Source organism: Lycorma delicatula, chromosome 5 (genome assembly GCF_047948215.1).
Source record: "Lycorma delicatula isolate Av1 chromosome 5, ASM4794821v1, whole genome shotgun sequence".
Lineage (NCBI taxonomy): Eukaryota > Metazoa > Arthropoda > Insecta > Hemiptera > Fulgoridae > Lycorma > Lycorma delicatula.
This window is the reverse complement of record NC_134459.1, coordinates 29,275,480-29,298,800: the sequence shown is the minus strand read 5'-3', so window position 1 is coordinate 29,298,800 and position 23,321 is coordinate 29,275,480. Positions and strand designations below refer to the sequence as shown.

Genomic DNA, 23,321 nt, shown 5'->3' with positions numbered 1-23,321 from the left:
CTACTTCTGAAAGAGTAAAATATTTTGTTTTCTCTTTACGTGAAATGAAAAGAAGTGAAATCGATTCAAATATTTATACGGGAAATCCTTTACCCCCTAATCACTAATTATTTTTATTCCTTGCATAGCTAGAAAGTTTGCTATAGTTATTCCCAAGGGTATATTCTAGGAAAAATAAGGAAAACTAATTTGATTATTAATCCCTTATTATTTGATTATTTACTGACTTGTTTTAAAGCTAAGATTTCAGAATCTATCCATGCAAAGAACGTATATTTCAACTAATCATTAATGTAAATTAGTGAATCTCTTCTTGATGTATCTATTATCAGGAAAAAAAATTTTTTCGCTTTGATAAGATACTTAACTGTATAATAAAAAGTACGAAGAATACTGCATATTTACTCGTATTAAAAAAATTTACCTTTTTAAATCTTTTCTAACAATGTAAAACACAATAAATTAAAAAGAAAAAAATATTTTTTTTAAATATTCTTTTAAATTCTTTAAAATTGATTCTTTTAAATAATAATTGTTTTTTAATCGAATCTATTGAGTACATCTTGCAACTCAAATATCGAGGTATTTGAACGATCTTAAAACTTCTCATAGTTTTAAGTTTTTTTCAACGAAAATAAAACTTCTCATAGTTACTTACTTACATACAAGTTGTTTATTCATAAACATATAAATTTAACTACTGTTAAAAACTGGCATTCTTAATTCATTATACGAATGAATTCACTAAATACGAATGAGAATCCACATTTTTTTTAAATGCTTAACTGTTTGACAAAAATCGTTTGTTTTTTAGTTCGAATTGTTCACCTTGGAACACGGGAGGTTAATTATTTATTTGCGGTTGTTTCTTTTTCGTCTTTTTTTTATCTGCCCAGTTTGTTTATTCATCCTTTCTTGATCTCATTCGTTCGTTCTTCAGAAAGTTAGCTCTGTTGTACTTACGTTTTGGCGCTTCTTGGAACCTTTTATTTTCATTTTTTAATATTCTATTTAAAATTTCTCTTTCTCTTATAATTTTTTTTCATTTATCTTCAGTTCTTTTAGGTCTTCTTGAACTTGTGTGAACCATTTGCGTTTATATTTTTTTTACTTTGGAAAAAATCAAAAATTTATTTAGTCAATCAATTATTATTCATTCTAAATAAATGGAAATAAAAGACAATTTGTCCATTCCTTAATATGTCTGACAGTTTTTCAATTTTAGCATAAATTTTGTTATTTGCAATTAATTTTACCTGCTTATTTTGAAATTTATGACCTTAAAATTTTTCTTATTAATTTCCATTTTTCCAGATTTTCTAGTAGACCTTTGTTGCACAGTCTTGGGTTTTTCTGCTACATAGAAATCATTTTATTATTCTTAGAATATAATATTTTCATAATTTAATATCTATTTGATAAGTAAAGGTTTGATTAATTTTTTGAACGTAATTTGACTGGAATAAAATGTTCAGCATTTTAAAAAAAATAGGGTTCAAATACAGAGATAGAAGAACAATTGCTAACATGTACAGGAACCAAACAGCAACAGTAATAATTGAAGAACATAAGAAAGAAGCCGTAATAAGAAAGGGAGTCCGACAAGGATGTTCCCTATCTCCGTTACTTTTTAATCTTTACATGGAACTAGCAGTTAATGATGTTAAAGAACAATTTAGATTCGGAGTAACAGTACAAGGTGAAAAGATAAAGATGTTACGATTTGCTGATGATATAGTAATTCTAACCGACAGTAAAAAGGATTTAGAAGAAACAATGAACGGCATAGATGAAGTCCTACGCAAGAACTATCGCATGAAAATAAACAGGAAAAAACAAAAGTAATGAAATGTAGTAGAAATAACAAAGATGGACCTCTGAATGTGAAAATAGGAGGAGAAAAGATTATGGAGGTAGAAGAATTTTGTTATTTGGGAAGTAGAATTACTAAAGATGGACGAAGCAGGAGCGATATAAAATGCCGAATAGCACAAGCGAAACGAGCCTTCAGTAAGAAATATAATTTGTTTACATCAAAAATTAATTTAAATGTCAGGAAAAGATTTTTGAAAGTATATGTTTAGAGTGTCGCTTTATATGGAAGTGAAACTTGGACGATCGGAGTATCTGAGAAGAAAAGATGAGAAGCTTTTGAAATGTGGTGCTATATGAGAATGTTAAAAATCAGATGGGTGGATAAAGTGACAAATGAAGAGTTATTGCAGCAAATAGATGAAGAAAGAAGCATTTGGAAAAATATAGTTAAAAGAAGAGACAGACTTATAGGCCACATACTAAGGCATCCTGGAATAATCGCTTTAATATTGGAAGGACAGGTAGAAGGAAAAAATTGTGTAGGCAGGCCACGTTTGGAATATGTAAAACAAATTGTTAGGGATGTAGGATGTAGAGGGTATACTGAAATGAAACGGCTAGCACTAGAAAGGGAATCTTGGAGAGCTGCATTAAACCAGTCAAATGACTGAAGACAAAAAAAAAAAATTTGAAAATTTTTAACAAATATATTTTTTATTAATACGAGTATAAACTTCATAATCTGTAATTTCATCATTATCATTATTTTTTTTTTAATTTTCTGTTTTATTCTGAAAAAGATCTAAATTATTTTAAACTGTATTTATTTAGATTATTAATTTATTTATTATAATTCCATTTATTCATATTATAACGGTTCACCTTAAACGAAATATTATTGTACGAGTATGAACAAATCGATAGAGTACCTCGTATGTATGACATTTTATTCGAAAAAACGTGTCATCCAGACAGAAATAACTTATAATGTTGCATCTAGTAATAGTAAAAAAAAAGAAAAAACCTTTAAAAATCAAATCCATAAAAATACAAATGCAATTATTTAACTCTTTTATTAGAATATTAAATGTAATATTTAATATATTAATAAAAGGTTGGAAACACCTGAGGAGAGGGTGCTAGCGTACTTTGAACATTAACATTAACATTTGGTTTATTCTGTTGCTTAGTATTGTGTACCTAAATGTTCGTATATATGCCATACTGATTAACTGGTTATTGAATTAAATAAAATCATAGCAACTACTACTGGTGCAGTCTCCTCCAGTAAGATGACTTCCAGTACTGGCTAATAATATACCTCCATCACATATCTTCACCACAATACCCTGATACTGCTCTGGAAAAATATTAAAAATTCAGTGGTAGCAATCAATATGTGTAGTGAATCAACTAACCGGCGCTTAAAATGTCGAAATCCTTTTTGGGAACTAGCCTAAAGCATATAAAGAAAAACTTTAATATTAAAAACAATGGTGGATCTCATGAGACGAAAACTACAACTACCAATGGAATAAGATGGTGCGTACGCAAGTGCCGGGCTTTGGTCAGCCAAAACAGTTGTGGCGCAGACTTAATCGCCTACAAACGCATGTCACCTACGCTTGATATGTATGGTGAGCCACTCCTAACGGTTGAACATCTGATTAAATGCTTCCCGCAACCGAGCGCAAAATGGAGATCCACAAGAATGTATATCATGCTAGCCAACCTGATTTCGAATGGCTGAAAAACTGGATGTTAATTTTTAGTTATATTGAAATTAGTATTATACCTATGTGAATGTTATACGAGTACATACATGTGCTGTTTGTTATACTTCGTTGAATGTTTAATTTTAATAAAATGGGTACAGCACATCTGTGTTCCGTAAATTAAATTAATTAATTAAATGTAATGAATTAAAAAGAACAAGTTTCAAGTGAACAGCAAAACTATTTTTAAATTCTAGGATATATCATAAATTAGATACCATGGAGTTAAACGGTCGATACCGTATTTTTCTCCCATGTGTTTTTTGTACCAGTCCATCATCTTCGGTACTGTTTATCAACCGATACTGTTTATACTTCAACCGATTACTTTTCAAAAATATCTACAATTTTTTCATCTATTTACATAAGTCCTCATTATTTCCACGTTTCTTATCCTTTATGCTCCAGTTTTTCACGCAGTCTTTCTCAAAATTCCTATCCTATCTTGTTCACTTTACACGTTTCCAACCAAACCCGTATAGAATCATGATTTTTAAAGTTTTCGAAAAAAATTTACGTCGGCCTATTTTTGAACTAGCTATTTGTCAATAAAAAGCTTATTAATATTATCTCTGCATATTGAAAAAAAAACCTTGTTTTTAATAATTTTTTTACCTATACCTACACAAGCATACGTAAATATGTATTAAAAACAAGGTATTTTAAAGTTTATTTTTTCTACAATTAAGAGGTTAATTTTAAAATTAACCATTTTTAATATAATAAAATTTATATACTGTACCAAAATAATCAAATGATTTTTTTTTTCTTTTTACAGTTAAACCTTTAAGTGCGCAGATCCTTAGTAGTGACCAGCCACTTTCAGTTGATAGAAAATATAACATCACATGTCAAGCGATAGGATCAAGACCTCCGGCAAAAGTTTCTTGGTGGATTGATGGAAGAAAATTGGAACATTTTAATGAAACGGTAAAATATAAATCTTATGTTGTTTTTTTTTTTTAGTTTTTATCGTTGTTTTAAATTTTCAATCGTTATTGAATTTTATTATTATCTATTCCTAATGTGTAAGTTGCAATCCGTTCAATTTGTAAAAATAAGGAACCCTATTACCCAATGAAATAAGGATGATACGTACGACATGTTTACGAGACGTAGTCTTGTATGTTCTCAGACTGATCATTCCTGAGATGTATGGTTGATTTAACCCCAATCACCAAAGTACAACGGTGTCCACTATCTAGTATTCAAATCCGTCTAAAAAAAAAACCTTTACTAGAATTCGAACCTTTGAACCATCGACTTTGAAAATTGGCTGTAAACGGCTGATTCGTGACGACCACTAGACAAATCCGGTGGCTTTTTATTGAATTAAAAGATGGAAATTGTTATTTTATATGTAACTGGATGTTTTTCTTGGTGTGCCCACGTGCTCGTTCGAATACATATATTATTTTGCATTTGGATGTTTTTATTAACAAATGTTTCCAAACATTGACGTAAAACAAATGGCAGTATTTTTTTAAATAAAAATGCTAGCTTGATTACCCGGCTTTACCCGTGATTTTTTCATAGTAGAGGAGGCTTTTGTTAAATGTTTTTATTTGGTATGGTACATAAGATGAGAAGTGGGCTAAACAGATTGCATACCTTCAACAGTTTTATTTACGTCAATGGCTTTTACTGTAAAATTTGAGGTACACTATATTTTTCCGTCCGTCCAGAACATAGACAAATAAATTATTTGGCGTGCCGACTCTTGAGTAAGCTACATATAATTTGGCCGTTCGAAAAAATGGACTTTCGTATTTGATGCCCGCCACACTAAGTGATTGCCTCTATGCCTTGTTGACACTCATAGCGAATGTAAGTCGGTTGAGGAAACTGCAATCGTTTAAACTCAAAAGGCATATATATTTGTGTCACTGGGTATCAATTGAATGCTAGGGATAAATACGTCTTCTCCAGCGGAATTCCCGTGATGATCGTGGTTTCTATTATGCTGGACAACACGTTCTTTACGATGAATCTTATTCTGTTGTACAGTTTTGTTCGATCTATGTTACGTAACAAAATGTTAGGCGATTCTTTTTTTAAAAGTTAACTTGTACGACTACATTATCGAGGTTCCAAAGAACTTAAAAACACCGAAAGGTATTAAAACAGATTGATTAGTATGCATTATTGTATCAATTGAAGAATAAACAGTAGAGTAGCGGGAAAGCGTATTCTGTACAAGATCGTTAACATTTTAATGATGTCATCTTTGAAATGTAAAATAACCCCTTTCGTATAGCCATCGATGCGTGTTGTTATTTTCGTGTATATCATGAAACACTTTAGTTTTAAGTTCTTTGATTGAAGAGCCCATGTTGCAGAAATTTAAGAGAAATGAAATTAGTCCAGTAGTGGTGCCTATAAGAAATTTTCCATTGTCAAGTAACACCAATTCTTGCGTAAACTGCTCGAACGTTCGTCATGACAATCGTTTTATGCAATATCTCCATAAGGATGATGACTTAAGGCGTTAAGTTTATTGGAGGGCGTAAACCTCACAATTATGGATAGGGTTTGTCGAATATCTCCTGCTAGGAGAACTACAGTACCGCCCATAATTGGCTTATTACTCCTTATATCTAGGAAAGTGCGATCAAGCGCTTCTAGTGCCGTTTCGTGAGCCATGATGTATTGTTCCAAACGATTAGTTTGCACTTCTTGGGCACTTGCTCTTGACCGGAGCTTTTGCTGATGTTCAAAATGTACTATTCTAAAACCAGCAGATTTAATGGAGTTAAATGTACTACTCGACCGCCAACCAACCGTGTAAATGGTTAAATTTTACTTTTCTAATTATCATTATAAACGATAATCTATTTTTTAATAATCATCGATTTCTATAGTAACGACTTTATTTTCTTGCTATATTTTTGTAAATTTAATCACAAAATTTGAGGTTGGTTAGAGGTTATACTGAGTAACTGAATAGGAGGGTGGTGTAGTTTTTCAAAATGAAATGTGAATAATAATTTTCCTCCTGTTTGAAACTGTTTGCAAAATTTTATCATTATCAGAATAAAACTGTAGATCTTTATAAAAGACAAACGGACCCACAAACGTTCTTCTTTATATTACATATATATATATATATATATATATATAAAATTGTTTTTGAGTATGCTAAAAGTACTCTTAAACAGTATAAAAGGTATTTGTGCACCATTTTTCTAAATACATTGCAAATCGTTTTTCACGAGAAATTTTATAGGCAAACTTAATTTTCAAAATTTGAAACATGCAGTTTTTATTGATAGGTTACTTCCCATATTAAGTTCATTTACAAGTTTTTATTTTTTACTTCCAATAAAATAAGTTGCTAGGATAACATGGATGATCAAAAAAAATCAATACCCATGTTTTGTATCAGATACATAAAAAAAGAGTTGTAGTATAAAAATATGAAAATTGTCTTATTTCGGACACCAGTAGATTCCACGTTTAAGGTTGTAAAATAGAGGGTGAAACCCCTGAATTGAATGCTTGTGTTTATTTTGTAACTAAGTTTTTTGAGACCGTTGCCAATGTTTTATAAATAAATATTTTAAGATGCGATTATCATTTTTAAAGTTGGTAATTCATTCTATCTGCCAAAACAGAGCACGATCAATATTTTACTTTTTAACGAATTTATTCACGTTTTGAGATCGTAATCCAAAATGTTTGTTTTACCATATATTTGTCACATATAGATGTACATGAATCTGTTCGATGATAAATTTTATTTAATATGTAAGTAGAAGTTTATAAGCTCGCTTACAAAGCTATTAATAAATAGTACATAAATACTCTCTTTGAGTTCTTATAATAAGATGAAAACTCTCAAACAAATTTGATTTACATTGAGTTTACAAACTTGACTCTCTAACTGCAATAGCTTGTACATAAGATTAAATAAGGCAGCTTTACATAACGATACAAAGAACACATTAAAACACTTCATTCCACCATCGGATCCTTTCTCGAACTGCCAGCACAATGCGCTCCCTTCGGAAAGGGGAGCCCATTGCTTCATTCACACACTAGGACCCGCGGAAGGCGTATTCCTGTTAGGCCGAAAGGCGCTTTTACCGAAAGGACTTCAGGGGACGAACTGAAAGGGAATCACGTCGGGAGAACGAAGCTCATTTGCGCTGTCTCCTACGATCAGCCCCCGTCAATTATTTCTCACTGGTCTAAAGAACCGTAACGTAAATAACAATTCCGTTCCTAAATAAAACAAAAAACCTTTAACCACCAATAAATAAACAATGAGCCACCCGATAAACGAAAGACACAGCAGTAAGGGACGTTCGTCCAGGCTCTGCGATTAGTAGGGAGATAATAAACTCCCGCTGTCCTTAAGTTCCGTTCCGTCCCTTTCTCGAAAATCACTTCATTGAAGCATCACATAATCAAAAATATTAACAATAATATAAAAATTATATTTATTAACACTAAAGAGCGTAATCTGGTCATAGTTAAGTAAACATGCAAATGTTTGACATAATAAAATATTTCGTTCAACAAAAACAATTTAAATCGTACACACACTTTGAATATATCACAAGAAAGATCTTGTAAATAACTAACAATACTATAAACCCACGGAAAATAAACAATTAGCGGTACTAATGGTGTTCATCAAAACGTTTTATCTAGAGATCTAGATATAGAGAAAAAAATAATCAGATTTTATCTTTAAGTTAAATTTTTATATTTTTACACAGTATATCATTAATAAAATAGTCAAAATTTTTAAATATTTTTATTTAAATAAGATGTTCGAGTAAAGATATTTTTTAGTTTTATCAGTTAGAAGTATGATAAATATTTTTATCTCAATTTGCCTGGAAAATTCAATTAAATCGTTTGATTTTTATTTCTTTATGTTGGCTGCATAACACTGTTATTAACATTTTGTTTTAAATCTGTTTACGAGTACAAGACCCGATCAGTTTTTTCAATCAAAAATTTTTAAATCGATTTTTAATATAATTAAATATTAATTTTGTTCGTATCTGTACAGTATTTAGTTAATTTCTTTCTACACTCATTTAATATCATGAATTATATATTTATTAGTTTAGATAATAATATTTAAAATTTAGTAAATTAAATGTTAATTTTGTATTTTAAAGAAATATATAAAAAAAGTAATTCCTCTGTTTTTTAGGTACTCGGTTTGGTACAAATTTTAGATTTTACTGTGAAAGTTGTATATTCTTCAGAGCCACAAAATTGAATGGTTAAGTTGATAGGGTAGTTGGTGCAGGAAAGGGTGGATAGGTTGTTATAGAAGGTGGGGTTGATTCTTGGAAGACTTATCACCGGTGTATTGACCCGTAGAGAGGTGATCATTTTTCTCTATGAAAGGCTCTCCGCTCCAGGGAAAGTCGGGCGAACCGTTGCAAGTCGGGCGTTTGGGGTGCTGTTTCCAGAGCGGTAGGGCGCATATCAACCGTTATTGCATATCGTGTTCTCTCTTGCTCTCTTTTACCTCTAGAATTAAATATTGAAACCTCTTTCTTGGGTCATATGATCTTATCCATCAAGCGACAACATAATCCCTTCTGAATGCAGCCTCGCCTGCTTTACTCACGACACCGCACACCCTTCTATTACTGACTACGATGTACTATAGCATACCGAGACATGCCATATTACCGACACCCGATGTTCAGATCGTCTATCCTCCCCCCCCCCCCCACCATTTACTCTATTTTACATGTAATGTCCTTCTTACGTTCATTCAGGCATTCAATCTTCTTACCTACCTTAACATTTTATTAAATTCTTCTTTTTTAAAAACTACATTCAAGTTTTGACATGCTCTGTAAAGATTCTTTTACTAACCAGTCAGAACTCGCATTATATTCTATTGTAGCTTTTTTTCAATAGGAATTTAATGTTTACATTATTCAATCGATTTCTAATATCTCTTCTGCAATAAATCACCCTACTAAAAAATAGTCATTTGTTTGATAAGTATATTATAAAATCCTTTTTTAATTGCCAACACCAAACATCTTAATCTTGTTTCTATTTTAATATTATAAATAAAATTTCATTAAACAAGATTTCTTATCGCTCAAAATATAATTTTTAATAAAAGTTTATTTTTAAGGAGTTTTTTTTGGGAATAGTATTTATTCCTAAAATTATTAGAGATACATATCTCTTACTCCTGCTTAACCGTGTTATCAAAAACATTATTTTTTTAAATTTCTTAATAAGATTATTAAAAAGTACAAATTCACCTTACCAGCAATTAATTTTGACTTTTCGAGATCTTTTAGTCCTTAGAACATCGTCAGGAGATTAAAATATCATTATAAATTTTATAATGATATTTTAAGTTAAAAAATTAAAATATTAAGCAGTCATGACTGATTCCTAGGTATCATTATACTAAGTGTACTGATATTTATCAGTATTTCTAATTGACTGCACTGATAACTAACAATCAGTCATGACTGCTTAATATTTTAACTTTATTTTATAATGATATTTTAATCTCCTGACGATGTTCTAAGGACTGAAAGATCTCGAGAAGTCAAAATTAATTGCTAGTAAGGTGGGTTTGTACTTTGTAATCATTTATTTTTATATCAGCGGATGATATGTTTGAGAAATTGATTCTTAATAAGAAATTACGGTCAATAACTATCATAAAATTTCAAATTGAATTTTTCAGAAACCTTCATATCATATCGTTTTTGGAGGTTTTTTGGAGGATTTTTCTTACCTCATCAGAAAGTTATTTTTTATTAAATAAATATATTATAACCAATGTCTAATATAGAGGTCACATAACGAAAATTTTAAGATTTTAAATATACAAAGTTCGAAAGATGAGCAATTACTGAAATTACTTTCCCTTTTTATGATCCTTCTGAAATACTCTGCTTGTGTAGGAACATCCGTAAATTGTATTTCACACCAGCAATTAATCATAAAATTTCTATAGCGTTAGTAAAAACAAGCTCTTGAATAGAATATATTCAATATATACAAGCTCTTGAATATAGAAATTCTTATATTTGAAATATTTGGTGGTGAGGTGGTTTTCTGTAGTTTTTTTTTTGTTTGTTTTGCAAATGTTACTTATTTCAAAACGACAATATAATGTACATGTATTGGAAAAAAATCTGCCTCTCTGTCATTTTTATCGAGATTCTATATCCAAAACTTTGTATTTCTCCAACCCGATAAATATTTTAAGTAAATTTTTTTATAAACTTTTTTCGAGCATAATCATCATATTTTCAAGTTTATTTTAATAACCTTTTAACATAGCTATTTATTTCTATTCGTGAATAATTATTATTTTTTTAACATCTTGGAATATTAAAACACACACATTATATCTTTCCTTTGTATCACCAACCCAATAAATCGTAAAGATAAATTTAAAAAAGGGATAATAATATAATTAATTTTCCATACTTAGATTCACTACATCCTGAGATATTATACAAAATAAAGGCCAAAGTAACAACACACATCCGGTAAATATTTCCTCTTCACCCGTGTGCTATAATTATTCGTCTTCTGAGTGAGAAAATACGTACATTTCAATGAATAATTTTTTACTCCATAACAATACTTTATTAATTCTAAAATAATCTGGAAAGTAAATTAACAATAAATAAATTTTTACTGTCATAGAAATTGATATATTTTTCTTAAAATATAAACCTTGCTGAAAAATTTATTGCTTTATTTAAGAAAATTAATTACTAATTTTTATTTTAAATTATTTTCAGTTTTTCTTAGTTCATGTTGATTTTAATATTAACGTAGTATCAAATTTTCATTAAAGAAAAAATATATCTTTATATACTACCACTAGGTAAAAGGCCGGGCCGCGAAAATGTTTCAGTATACATGATTTTGTAGAATTATTTTGCCAGTTGTAACTAAATAACGTTAATTAATTAAGCGTACTAACAACAACAAAAACTTTTACAACCAAAAACTTCAAAATCCTGAACATCTTTAGCTCGTTCATATCAAGAGTATAAATGGTTCGAACGAATGAATCGTTCATGCGTCCCCTTGAAATATTCCTCTAATTTTCTACTTACATTTATGGCTCCTGTTTTTATTTTTCTTGTTCCACTGTTTGCAATTAGTCAATTAGTATCGTGCTCCAATCACTCATTGCATGCCTCAAGAAACTAATCGTCTTTTCATTAACATGATAAGTTTCTAAGATCTTCGTCAGCCACACTATCACTTATCGATCTTCATGCGGCTTACTATCGAATGCCTTTATATAGTCTATATAGGCCATCCACAGATTTATTTTAGTGTATCGGGCTTGTTGCGTGGTTACCGTATCTATGATTATGTGTTCTTTGCTCCCCCTTGCGACTTTTGCACATCCCTTCTGCTCCAAATGGAGGACTTTGTTGGTTTCCAGGTGTTTGTATATTTTGTTGGGAATAATTGCTGTCAATAATTTATATGTTGTCTGAAGGCATGTTATGGGTCTATATTGAGCTGGGTCTTTCGTGTTATTACTTTTAGGCAAAAGGAGTGTTTTCCTCTCTGTTAACCACTTAAGCGTATTCTCTGGATGTTCAATTATATCATTATATGCCTTTGCCAATACTGGGAGCGCTACATCAAATTTGTTTTGCCTAAAGTTATATGCACCTTATCTGATCCTGGCGACTTCCAATTCTGAACGTGCTTAACTGCTTCCCTCAAATCATTGAGTGTGATCTTACTGTAACCCATTGTTTCGATGTTCCTTCATTTCTCATCTTCTGCTTTTATTATTCAACATTTTTATTATGTTCTGTGCTACTCGACCAGATGTTTTTCCAAAATTCTTTCACTTGTTCTTGGGATGGTAGTTCAGAGTTGCTGTTTTTCTCCCCTGATAATTTTCGGTAAAATAATCTCTCATTTTGTTCAAAATTTGTATTCTCTTCTCTTCTTCTGTTTGACTTCTTATATAGTCTCAATCGTGTTGTGAGGGCATCTACCTTTTGCTTTTTTCATTTATAATGCATAATCTGCACTTTTAAGTTCGTACATGCTAATAATTCTTTCCACCTCTAGTTTTATCCTTAATCTGGCCTTTCCTTGCCTGTACGCTTCTGATTTTCCGACTTCTTTCAGTATCTTTTCTATTTTATTTTCAAACCTTTGCTTCCAAGGTGGGTTAACATTTTTGTTCCCCGACTTTGGTGTTGTTAATATTTTTTGCGAGTTGCTTCTTACAACTACCACAGTAGATTAAATCATTTATTTCTTCTAAACTTCTTCTATTAGTTTCTACCGCTTCTATTATTTCTGTGATTTTATGTTCGATTTCTTTATTTATCATGTGTATTAGTGTTGAGGTATTCTTTCGATACACCAATTTAGGTAATCGTGGTCGTTGAGGGGTGCCAGTCGATTGTATTCCATTAGGGATCTTTGGAATTCCGCTCTTACTCCATCCACCGAGTCATTTTGATTTATATTTCTCAGTATATTCTGTGGAGACTGCTGAATAGAGTTTGTGGCGCGATCACTTATTTCATTCTCATTATCGTTGGTGTTATCGTCGACAATATTTGGTGTTAGCCTTCCCGATTCTTGTGCCATTGGTTGATCCTGCTCACTTCTTTGGTCCAATACTTCTCTGACTTCATTCTTTATTTTCTCTAGCGTATGCGTCGGGATCCGGTTGTTTTTCTCAATGACCCGCTTTTGGTCTGCAATTCGTTGTTCTGTCAGGTTTTAGTACTGCGGGAGTTTAAGTATGGACTGCTGATATAATGGCACTCTGCACCCTGTCATGTCGTTTTCCAATCTAGTTATTGTATAGTAACAGCGCATGATGTGATCGTTCATTTCGTCTGTCCGTTTTAAACGCTGTCTCGGTTTTCCAGCAGCAGTGGTCGCAGGCATTGCCTCCGAAGCAATGGGCTCGGTATGACGATGATCGGCGCGGTTTTCTTCAAGTGGTGCAGCAGTAATCGCTCTACGTGACTCGATGCTCCTGACTACTGATTATTTTCTTTAAATGAAAATAATTTTCATTTACCCTATATATTAAGAAATAATAATTTTTGTCTACTACTCTTATGTTATTTTATTATTATTATTATTTTTATTATTACTGGTAATAATAGTACCAGTGGTAATTTCTATTTCTAATAGATCAACTGAATGAATGGATTCGTAAAAGTGAAAAGGAAGAGAAGTGAGTTTTGAGTTGAATGGATAATTCGTTTTTCCACCGCAGATTTAATTTAATATCACACCAAGCCCCTCTTTTCCTTTTCATTGATCTACCTACTTCTACTAACAGAATGCAATTCAAGCCAATTCTTCTCTTAATAAAATCAGCTTAGTTAAATATACGATACTTGAATTTATTGAATCGAATGATCGTATTAATACTATTACTATTATTATTATTATTAATATTTTTTTATAATTATTATTGTATAGATTATCTTTTAAATTATATTTTCTTTTCACTAATAATATATATTTTAATTGTTTATTATTTACTTAAATTGTAATAAAAGAATCCGGTATTTACCTTCACTGTACTATACATTATGTTATCAACGTTTGTTTTAAAATAAATCGAAGTGAATTTTAATTTAATGACCTAGAATTCCGTAAAACTTTTAAAGACTTTTAGCTACATTTCATTGGTTTGCTTCTCTCGCTCCGTCAAGTAAAGCTTATGTATTTTTTCTACCTGTTTTACAGTTCGCAAACTCTATTTCCTTAAGTAATAATGGATGTAGTTTATACTTGGTAGGTAATACCTGGTGAAACCTCATTTAGTTGTATTTTCCGAAGCAAGTGAAGCACGGTGTGACTTAAACAGTTACAAATATTAAAATAAATAAGAATTGATAATTGTAACTTTTTTCAACGACAAAACTAATTAAATTTTTTAAGCAGAACATTTTAAAACACTTATTTCGATTTTTTTCAACCATCTTTATAACTATTCCAAATAATTGGTGTTCCTGATACTCAAATTGGATCCAGTTGATGGTAGTGCAAGCGAATTTTTGAACCATTTAGAAATATATTTATAAAATTATGTTGTGTTTTAATTTAATTTTTACATGTAGTATAACTTGTTGTGTGTTAATATATAACATATTTCATAATATTCAAATATTTAAGAAATGAACATTTTAATACATTTTAATACTATGAAGTATATAATTATACAAAAAAAAATAAATACTAAATGAACAAACACCATTGAAATCTAACCTTTTTTCAATCAAATTCTAAATGCATGTCTGCGTGATTACAAAAAAACCCTCCGATGTGATAATAGTAGCACCGGTTACTGAGGTAGTATGTAAAGACTAATGCAAACATTCTAAAGTAAGTTATTAAAAAAAGTTTAATATTAAAAATTTAGTTCGGTTTCTGGTTAAAAAAGTTTATATTTTTAAATCAATATCTATATAGACCGTTATAAATATTAACGTAGCAAAAAAATAAAGTAAATAATAATTATACTTTGTAAAAAAGCACTTTTATTTTAATAATAAAATTTAATAATTAGATAATGGAAAAGTATATTTACTAACATGGTAGAATTAATTAAAAAACCCCAATATCCCTTTATATTTGATGTTTTTCAAATATAGTTTGAAAAAGAGTTGTTAAAAAAATTTGAATAACGATAACAGACTAACAGCTATTTGAGTTTCAGATTTGTTAAAAATTTTTTATGAACGTTTTCAATCGTAAAATCATTACACTATATCGTTTTTTATTAAAATTTTCTTCGTGAACAAAGATATCTCTTTGATTGTTTTAAGGTTCATGTTGTTTTATCTTTCTTGAGAATAGCTTTATCCACCCTCTCTGTAAAAGAGGCACTAACTTGTATAATGAAAGTATGGGTTGGTTGTTTAAATGGTTTAGATGTTTTGAAATTAATGTACGCTTTCTTTGGGATTTCCCGATGCGAAAGAAATTATTTACATTTTTTTTTTTTTTTACTTTTACTTTTTAATCTTTTTCTCAAACATTGAAGAAAAATACTTTCGAATATTTCGTAAGCATTTTTTATTTGATAATTATTATTATTATTATCCCACACCTTCACAGCTTTTACTTTTGCCGGTGACATTCCTTAAACTCGCAGTAATTTATACCAATGAGATTAGACTTGCTGTGGTTGACGAAGTGCCTTCCGGACAACATGGCAGGTGTCAATTATCACGTTACTTTGCATTAGCGCGTGGGTCTTCCACTGGATCTTCAGTTTTTCAAGACTATTGTGCAAAGTAGATGGTATTATTCCCTCCGCATATATAATTATTGGGATTATATAAACTTATTTTTGATTCCACATTTCTTTAATTTCAAAAGCAAGATCTGTATATTTCTGCAGATTCTCATTGTGTTTAGTGTTGATGTTGTTACTTGATGGGATGACTACGTCTATTAGGTAAGTTACTTTTTCCATTTTATCAACTACTACTATATCTGGCTTATTACAGTTGAAGGATTTTACTGTTACAATTCCTTGGTTCCAGAAACTTTCGGCGTTTTTGTTCTCCAAAAATGATGCTGGCTCAAAAGTATAGTAGGGCCTATTTTGAAACTCTTAACTTGTAGCTATTGCAGAGTTCTATGTGCACAATTTTTGCCACGTAGTTGTGCCTCCTGGTGTACTCCGTCGGAACTAGAATCGTACAGCCAGTGATTATATGGTCTATTGTTTCATTGTGTTGCATACATAGCCTATATTTGTTGTTGGTGTTTTCTTTAAGAATAACTCTCTTATAATTTCTTATTGCTACTACTTAATCCTGTATGATACAAATAAACCCCTCCGTTTCGGAATGTAACTTTCCTTGCACAAGCCAATTATTTGAAGCTGTTTTGTCGACTCCTTCCTGCTCCAGACGTTGCCTATATCTCCCATGCACCTCTTTTCTTTCCCAATCTAGAATTTTATCTGCATTGCTCACGTTCTTGTGTTCTACGTTGTTAGTCCTGTTGGTTAGGTTTAACGGCGTATAGTTTTGATCTGCCGCTACGGTGGCTTGATAGAAGGGGTGTTGCTTGCTATGGAAGTAATCCCTTAAGTTTTTGTTCTGGCCGTAGCATAGATTTTTAATATCGCGTACTCCTCTTCCACCTTGCTTTCTCGGGAGCGTGAATCTTTCTTTTGACGATTGGATGTGGTGGGACTTTTCTTGGTAGAATATTTTTCTAGTGAGTCTGTTCAACTCGTCTAACTCTGCTTCACTGTATTTTATTATACCTAACGCATTATTATTATTATTATGTCTGCTTTTTATCATAGTTTTTAATCTTATTTATTTTTTCATAATTTCCTCACCCCTCTTAACTGCTCATCTATACATCTCCTCCTTCAACCGAACGAGGAAATCAAGGGTTACAACTCCGGCCACTCCGCCGGCAGCATCGCCCGAAATGGTCCTGTACCCGCATCAATAAAATCAACTGCCCTAATTTAAATGTTGTAAAAAGGTCAAACTTTAATTAGATTTAATTCTTATAGAAATCTCTGGAAGTTTTTAACAAAAAATAGAATACAAGACAGCTTTTTTTTCTTTCGACATCAGTCACTGTAGGACCACAGAGAATACTAAACTCTGGCTAGTTTTTTTAGCTCTCCATTATTCCTTCATTCTTTCACTGCGCCGCTTCCTTCTTTCTTCCGACCACTTTAGGTTAGCACATTCTTTCTTCTCCTACTGGATGCCTTTGAATTCTATGATTTTTTCCTAAGCTCCCTTCTGTCTTTTAAATCCGTAACGTCTATGTTTGCTACTCTTAGGTTCTCTTCAACTTGCTTCCACCATTTAACGTTCGTCTTGTCACCATTACACTTGTTAGAAATTCTCTTCGTGAAACTGTTTGAATCCAATCTTGTCGGATGTCCGTAGAAAGCCAGACTTCGCTTATGTATTGCTTCTGTGACTTTATCTAACTCCCGGTAAAGAGATTCTCATTCTTCTTTAATCTCCAACCATCGTTAGTCTTTCTGAGCCTTAGTATCCGTCTTTCAGCAAGTTTCATTTTATCTATTGCCCCTTTATTCAGAGCTACGCATTTTCCCGTTTATAAAATTCCTGGTCGGATTACCGTTGTGTAATACCTGATCTTGCCCATCCTTGAGATCCGTTTCTTATTACACACGTCCTTCATTAGACGTAGGATTTTGGATTCTTATTGATTTTGACAATGCTTGCTTCCTTATCTATTCCATTTGGTGGATAACCTCACCCAAGTACCTAAATTTGACCTTACCAAGTACCTTATGGCCTTTACCAAGACTACACGAAAGAGAAGAGCAGACAGCCCCCCCCCCCACCAATTTCTGTCTTGATTCGAAAAGGATGATATAAATTTAAAGTTGAACTTAGTTTCTGTAAAAATCTGGTTAATGAGATTTATTAATTTTGAGTCTGTCCCAATTTCATTAAGAACGTTAAACATGTTCTCCGAAACCTTAATCATCGGCCTTTTTAAAATCTACAAAGATGATTACTATTTTTTTGTTAGCCAGGTTGTATTTCCTGATGAAATTTTCAGGCTAATAATCTGTTTTTTGCCAGATCTCCCTTTCCCAAATCCACGTGATACTCTCCGTGGATTAATATTTTCTTCTAATTTGCTAAGGATAACTTTAAAAAGATTTTTTATACGTTCGGTAGAAGAGATATTCCTCGATAATTGTTGAACGCCTGCAATCAGTATTTTTTGACCATTGAGTTATATCAACTATATTTTTAAGTTTACCAGTCTTGTGCAAAGAGTTGAAGTTTATCGTCGCCGAAAGACGACAATAAACTTCGTTTAGGACAAAGAGCAGAGATTCTAAAAGTTTCCGAATTCTTCTTGCATGGTGCTTGGGAACCAGAACCAGAACCAGAACCTTTTCCCATACTGTTCTTCCCAGCAGTAGTGGATTTCCGAAATTTCCTTTTCCATCTGGTGTAATTATCCTTTCAGCTTTTTCCATCATCATGCTTAACTATTGAAAGGTTAGTTTTGGTGATTCGAGAGCACGGCTGAAGTTGTTAGCCTCAGAAGAGAATGTTGCAACCGCTCCTAACATGGAGTACAGATGCTATTGGATTACCGTCCGTAACATAGAGAAGAGACGTGTCATTGCTATTTTTGGTCCACCCCGAAAATTTTATTTCCTCAGTACCCATCATATCTGGTGAGCGTTCCCCTCTCCGCTACCTGGGGAGCCATCCGAATTGAGAATAGCAAAACCAATGCGGGATAAGACAGATTTATTCTTTTTCTATTCCATATTTCTAGGTTGCAATGTATTAAACTAGTGAGCAATAAGCAACCTCTTAATTCCCTAGTGAGATAAGGTTGATATATATGACATGTAAAAGGGGTATAGTTTTGTACAGACTTAGGCCAACCATTCCTGAGATGTGTGATTAATTGAACCCCAATCACCAAAGTTCACCGGTATCCACTGTCTAGCACTTTATATGAAAGCAACCACATTTTACAAGGGTTTGAACCTGAGAACCTTCGACTTCGAAAATCAATAGTTGAACAACTGATTTACAACGTCGAATTTTACCTCTAGACCAGCTTTATTTATTGAACGGAAATCAGTTTTAATAGGTGTACTGCCACTGTTTTGACACCGTTATCGTTTTAATGTAACTTATTTCTAAAACTTCGTTAAATCCGTCATGAACCTGAGGTAAACACATTAAAGATCTGAATCTCATTTGGACCACACCAGTACTTAGTACTGGTTAAGTACACCAGTACTTAGATTAATTCGTTTCAAATATAAAATAATTATTCAAACCTACAAAAGATTACAGAGTTTCTATTGTCGTTTGGATATCCGTTATTTAAAACCCTTGTAATTATAAAGTACGTAATATTTTACTATTAAAAAAACAAAACGGTAGTGTTTCTGGATTATTTTTATTTACAGATTGCTTTAAAATTGTAGAAATTCTATTTCTATTATTTTACTAACGCAATTTAAACACATTTATCTGTAAAAACGTAATGTTCAATGATTTCTAATAAGAGAGTCATTTCTATAAAAAATACAGGCCTCGCGACGACTTCCTCATGCTATCTAATTGACTCTAGTACATTCTACTCTAAAAAAGATCACTGTAAAATATTTAATATATTATAAATACAATATTTTACTTTATTATTAAATTGAAATTATAATCCGGTCAAAATGTGCGTGAATTATATTAATGTTAATTCTTTTAACAATTACTGAGCCTTTTCATTAACTTCAATTACCCTTTAGCTCTTCATGATTATTTTTTTAATAAACTTGTCAGGTAATTGTTAAACAAACAAAATACGCATTTACTTATTGAAAAATGAATTTTATCTTACTCTTAGGTATGAACTGAACTTTTAGGGTATTAAAATTTTTATTTTCTAAATAAAAATTAATACGGGGAAGGGTAAATTTAATAATTATATTTTATGTGTGATTATTTCGATAAAAATGAAATGGAGCTTGTTTCAGTACACATTCTTTTGGTTCAGTGCTTCACCCCATTTAGAATTAAATATGTAAAGTAGCTTAAAACTACTCATTTTTTGTACCATTACTTACTATTTAATATTATTTCAGCTGAATTATTCTGTATCTTGCTAAACGCAATGAAGTTGAAATGAATTAAAAAGATGTTTGAAAACTTTTTTCCATTTGTAGATTATCTCTTCTTTTTCACTCTTAAGAGAGAAAAAAAACTTTTGTATGTTTTCTGTAGGCTGTTTCTCAAGTCGAACTTCAAACTTTTATTGTTCCCTCTTTTTCCACTAATTGAATGTCGTTAATTGCTTTTTTTAATTTCTTTAAAAATCTAAAAAAAAAGTAATTCCAGTGGTTTTTTAATAAAATAAAAGTAGTTCTAAAAAAATGAACACAATAAAAATTTTAAATCTTTTGTTAATTAAATACATTTAATTTAAAATTCGTAATGCTAAAAGTTGTTTATTATTTTATAACTTACAGTATAAATTATTTTCCTTGTGAAATATTAATTTGTTTTTAATTTGATCTTTTATCATTATGAGTGTTTAATCTGTTATTATGTTTAATCTGAATCTGTGTTTAATCTGAATTATGTTTCTTTCCTTACGTATTTTTTTATAAGTAAAATTAAAAAGTCAGATTTAGTAACTTAAACTATGTTTTCTTATAAAGCTATAGGAAATAAATAACTGTCTAAATTATGTAAAAGATTTACATAAACAAATTTTATTAACATAAATCGTATAGGAAGTTTTATCCTCTTGATTGAAAATGGATATTTCAGCTTACATAACCAAGCTACATTCCATCTGACTATTTGCTGTTCCAGGGGCTTAGTCTTGTTGCTGGATGGAAAAGTAAATATTGTCGCAGTTCGCGGCTGAATCAGGATATCGAGAGATTGACATATGAAAATGTTTATATAATTACAATTTATTGGTTTAGAAACATAAACAGTGGCGGCTCGCCTAAAGGTACTGTGAAACTGCTGCACTCCCTATTTCCACTTGGTATTATCAATAATATTTAATATAATGAGTGCTTTTCTCTTTAATTCTTTCTTCATACTTGTACGATATATAATCCTTAAACTTAATGTCGCCATCCCCCAGTTTATGAAAAAGGTACAAAAATCTTTGTATGGAACTGTGCGCTTCACAGTTCCAGCGGCGTGATGTTTGGCGCATTATTGTGCGCACGCGCACGTAGGAAGCTGCACGCGAGGCTGCAAGGGAGATAGAGCACTGATAGTGCAAGGGAGATAGTCTTCTATTAACAACAGTAATACAATAGATAAGACTAGTATAAAGTTCTTTTACTGCAAATACCTTTGCTGTTCACAAATAAAACTACCGTAACAGTTTATGGATGAAATTTAATGCATTATCTCTTTCACTTATAGTCTTACAGTAACTCACCGAACCATTTCTTGTTTTAATGTACTGGAATTACATGTAACGTCACCTTAATTGCGTTGAACATGTACACCAAGAAATTAGCTACTTCACGTCCTCCTCGCAGAATGCTCTCACAGACTCACATCTCGCAAACTGACATCATAACGTCTCGCTTTATATAACATGTAAGAAAAAAATTCCAACTAACTAACAACGAGTATACTGCTTCATCGTAAATAATGGTAAAAAAGAATTTGATTACGTTTTCATACGATGTAACTAAAAGTTTAGAGATAAGTTTTGAAATTAATTAGAGATTAAATCAAATATTCTTTTTAAATTTTCAAAACGGAATCATAAAGTGAAGAAGGATAAAAAAAAACGGATAAAAATTTTATATTTTTCTCCGTACAGCAAAAAAGGTAACGAATTTTTTTAAATATCACAAATTTAACGCGTTTCGGTGACGTTTCGGAAGTCTAGGCATGCATTTTCACACACGCTACAAATCATTCATCTCATCCTCTGAAGCAATACCTAACGTTCGTCCCGAGGTTAAAAAAATATATATATTTTTATTTACAATAATTGAAATATAGGATTGGTAGACCGAACTTTTACATAAAGGTCAAAACTAGAATAAAGGAGCATTTAGCCCATTGTAAGTGAACATGACCAAAGACAACAGTAATATCTCAATCTGCTGGTTACTGGAAACTGGTTACAAAATTAATTTATTTAAAAAGATAGTTTAAAACATGTCCATGATAAACAGTAACTAAATAATTGGAAAAACTATCTAAAAACTAATACTTTTTTTTCTATAAAAATATTAATAATGAATCAGAAAATACATTTTTGAACGACAAATGGAAATGGAAAAGTATTTTTTTAGGGAATTTTGTAACGCATTTAGGCCTTTTATTAACTTGAAGCATTCTTTGTTATTTTGTGTAAGCAGATTTTCGAAACTTTCCCTCAGTCATGAAAAATCCCTATGCTAAGGGATATATCCCACAACATGGCAGGAGTGAACACTTAGTTAATTTACAAAGTAGAAAGTGGAAACTAAGCATTGTTGCAGATGTTCATAATCGCTCAAAGTTATCTAAAGGAAAAATTAAAATCAATATTATTGTATTTATTGACTGGTATAATCTGTCTCAAAATAAATTTTACCATATTAAAAGTTTCATGCTGAGTATAAATTATGTTGTATAAAAATTTCCTGAATGGAATATAATTTATTTTTAAATTCTACAAAATTCCCGACATACTCTAAGGGACTGAGTTATACACTAGTGTGTCGCGACACACCGATTGGGAATGACATGCAATCAACAGCCGGAAAATTAAAATGGGAAGCAAGCGTTAATCTCAGTTTAAACAAAAATATTATTAAAAATTTTTCGATTTAATTTTATTTTATACTAAACATAGTGCATATTATTTATGTCAGTTGTGAGTAATATTAGGAAAATGCTTATCGTTTAACGACAAATAAAATTTACGATCCTGTGGTACACTAAAATCATGAATCACATAAAACCGTTCATTTTACAGATCTTGATGAAATTTTCTACGCTTAATTTATAGAAGAGTCTCTAGAATGTATATTGTAACAAATATCAAAGATTGTCGGATTTTATAACATCTTTCCGGTACAATAACTTGACTCTCGGTATTTCACGCTTATCTGATGATAAATTTTGAGTGGTTGATTGAACTGACTTCAATGAAACTTAGAATTAATATTATGTTGTACGCTTAAGAACGAAGTAACTTCTGGAAAATTCGCGTAAAAGTAATGCA

At 31.1% G+C, this 23,321-nt stretch overlaps 1 protein-coding gene across 1 annotated transcript in view; it reads left to right on the top strand.

The window, feature by feature from the left end:
• Window positions 1-23,321, top strand: part of LOC142324840 (nephrin-like) — a gene marked incomplete at its 5' end in the record, with an annotated part of 931,197 nt that overhangs the window by 726,233 nt on the left and 181,643 nt on the right. Inside the window, one exon of the mRNA XM_075365877.1 lies at window positions 4,369-4,520. Within this exon, the coding sequence (XP_075221992.1) occupies window positions 4,369-4,520 (152 nt within the window). The remainder of the gene's footprint in view (window positions 1-4,368; window positions 4,521-23,321) is intronic.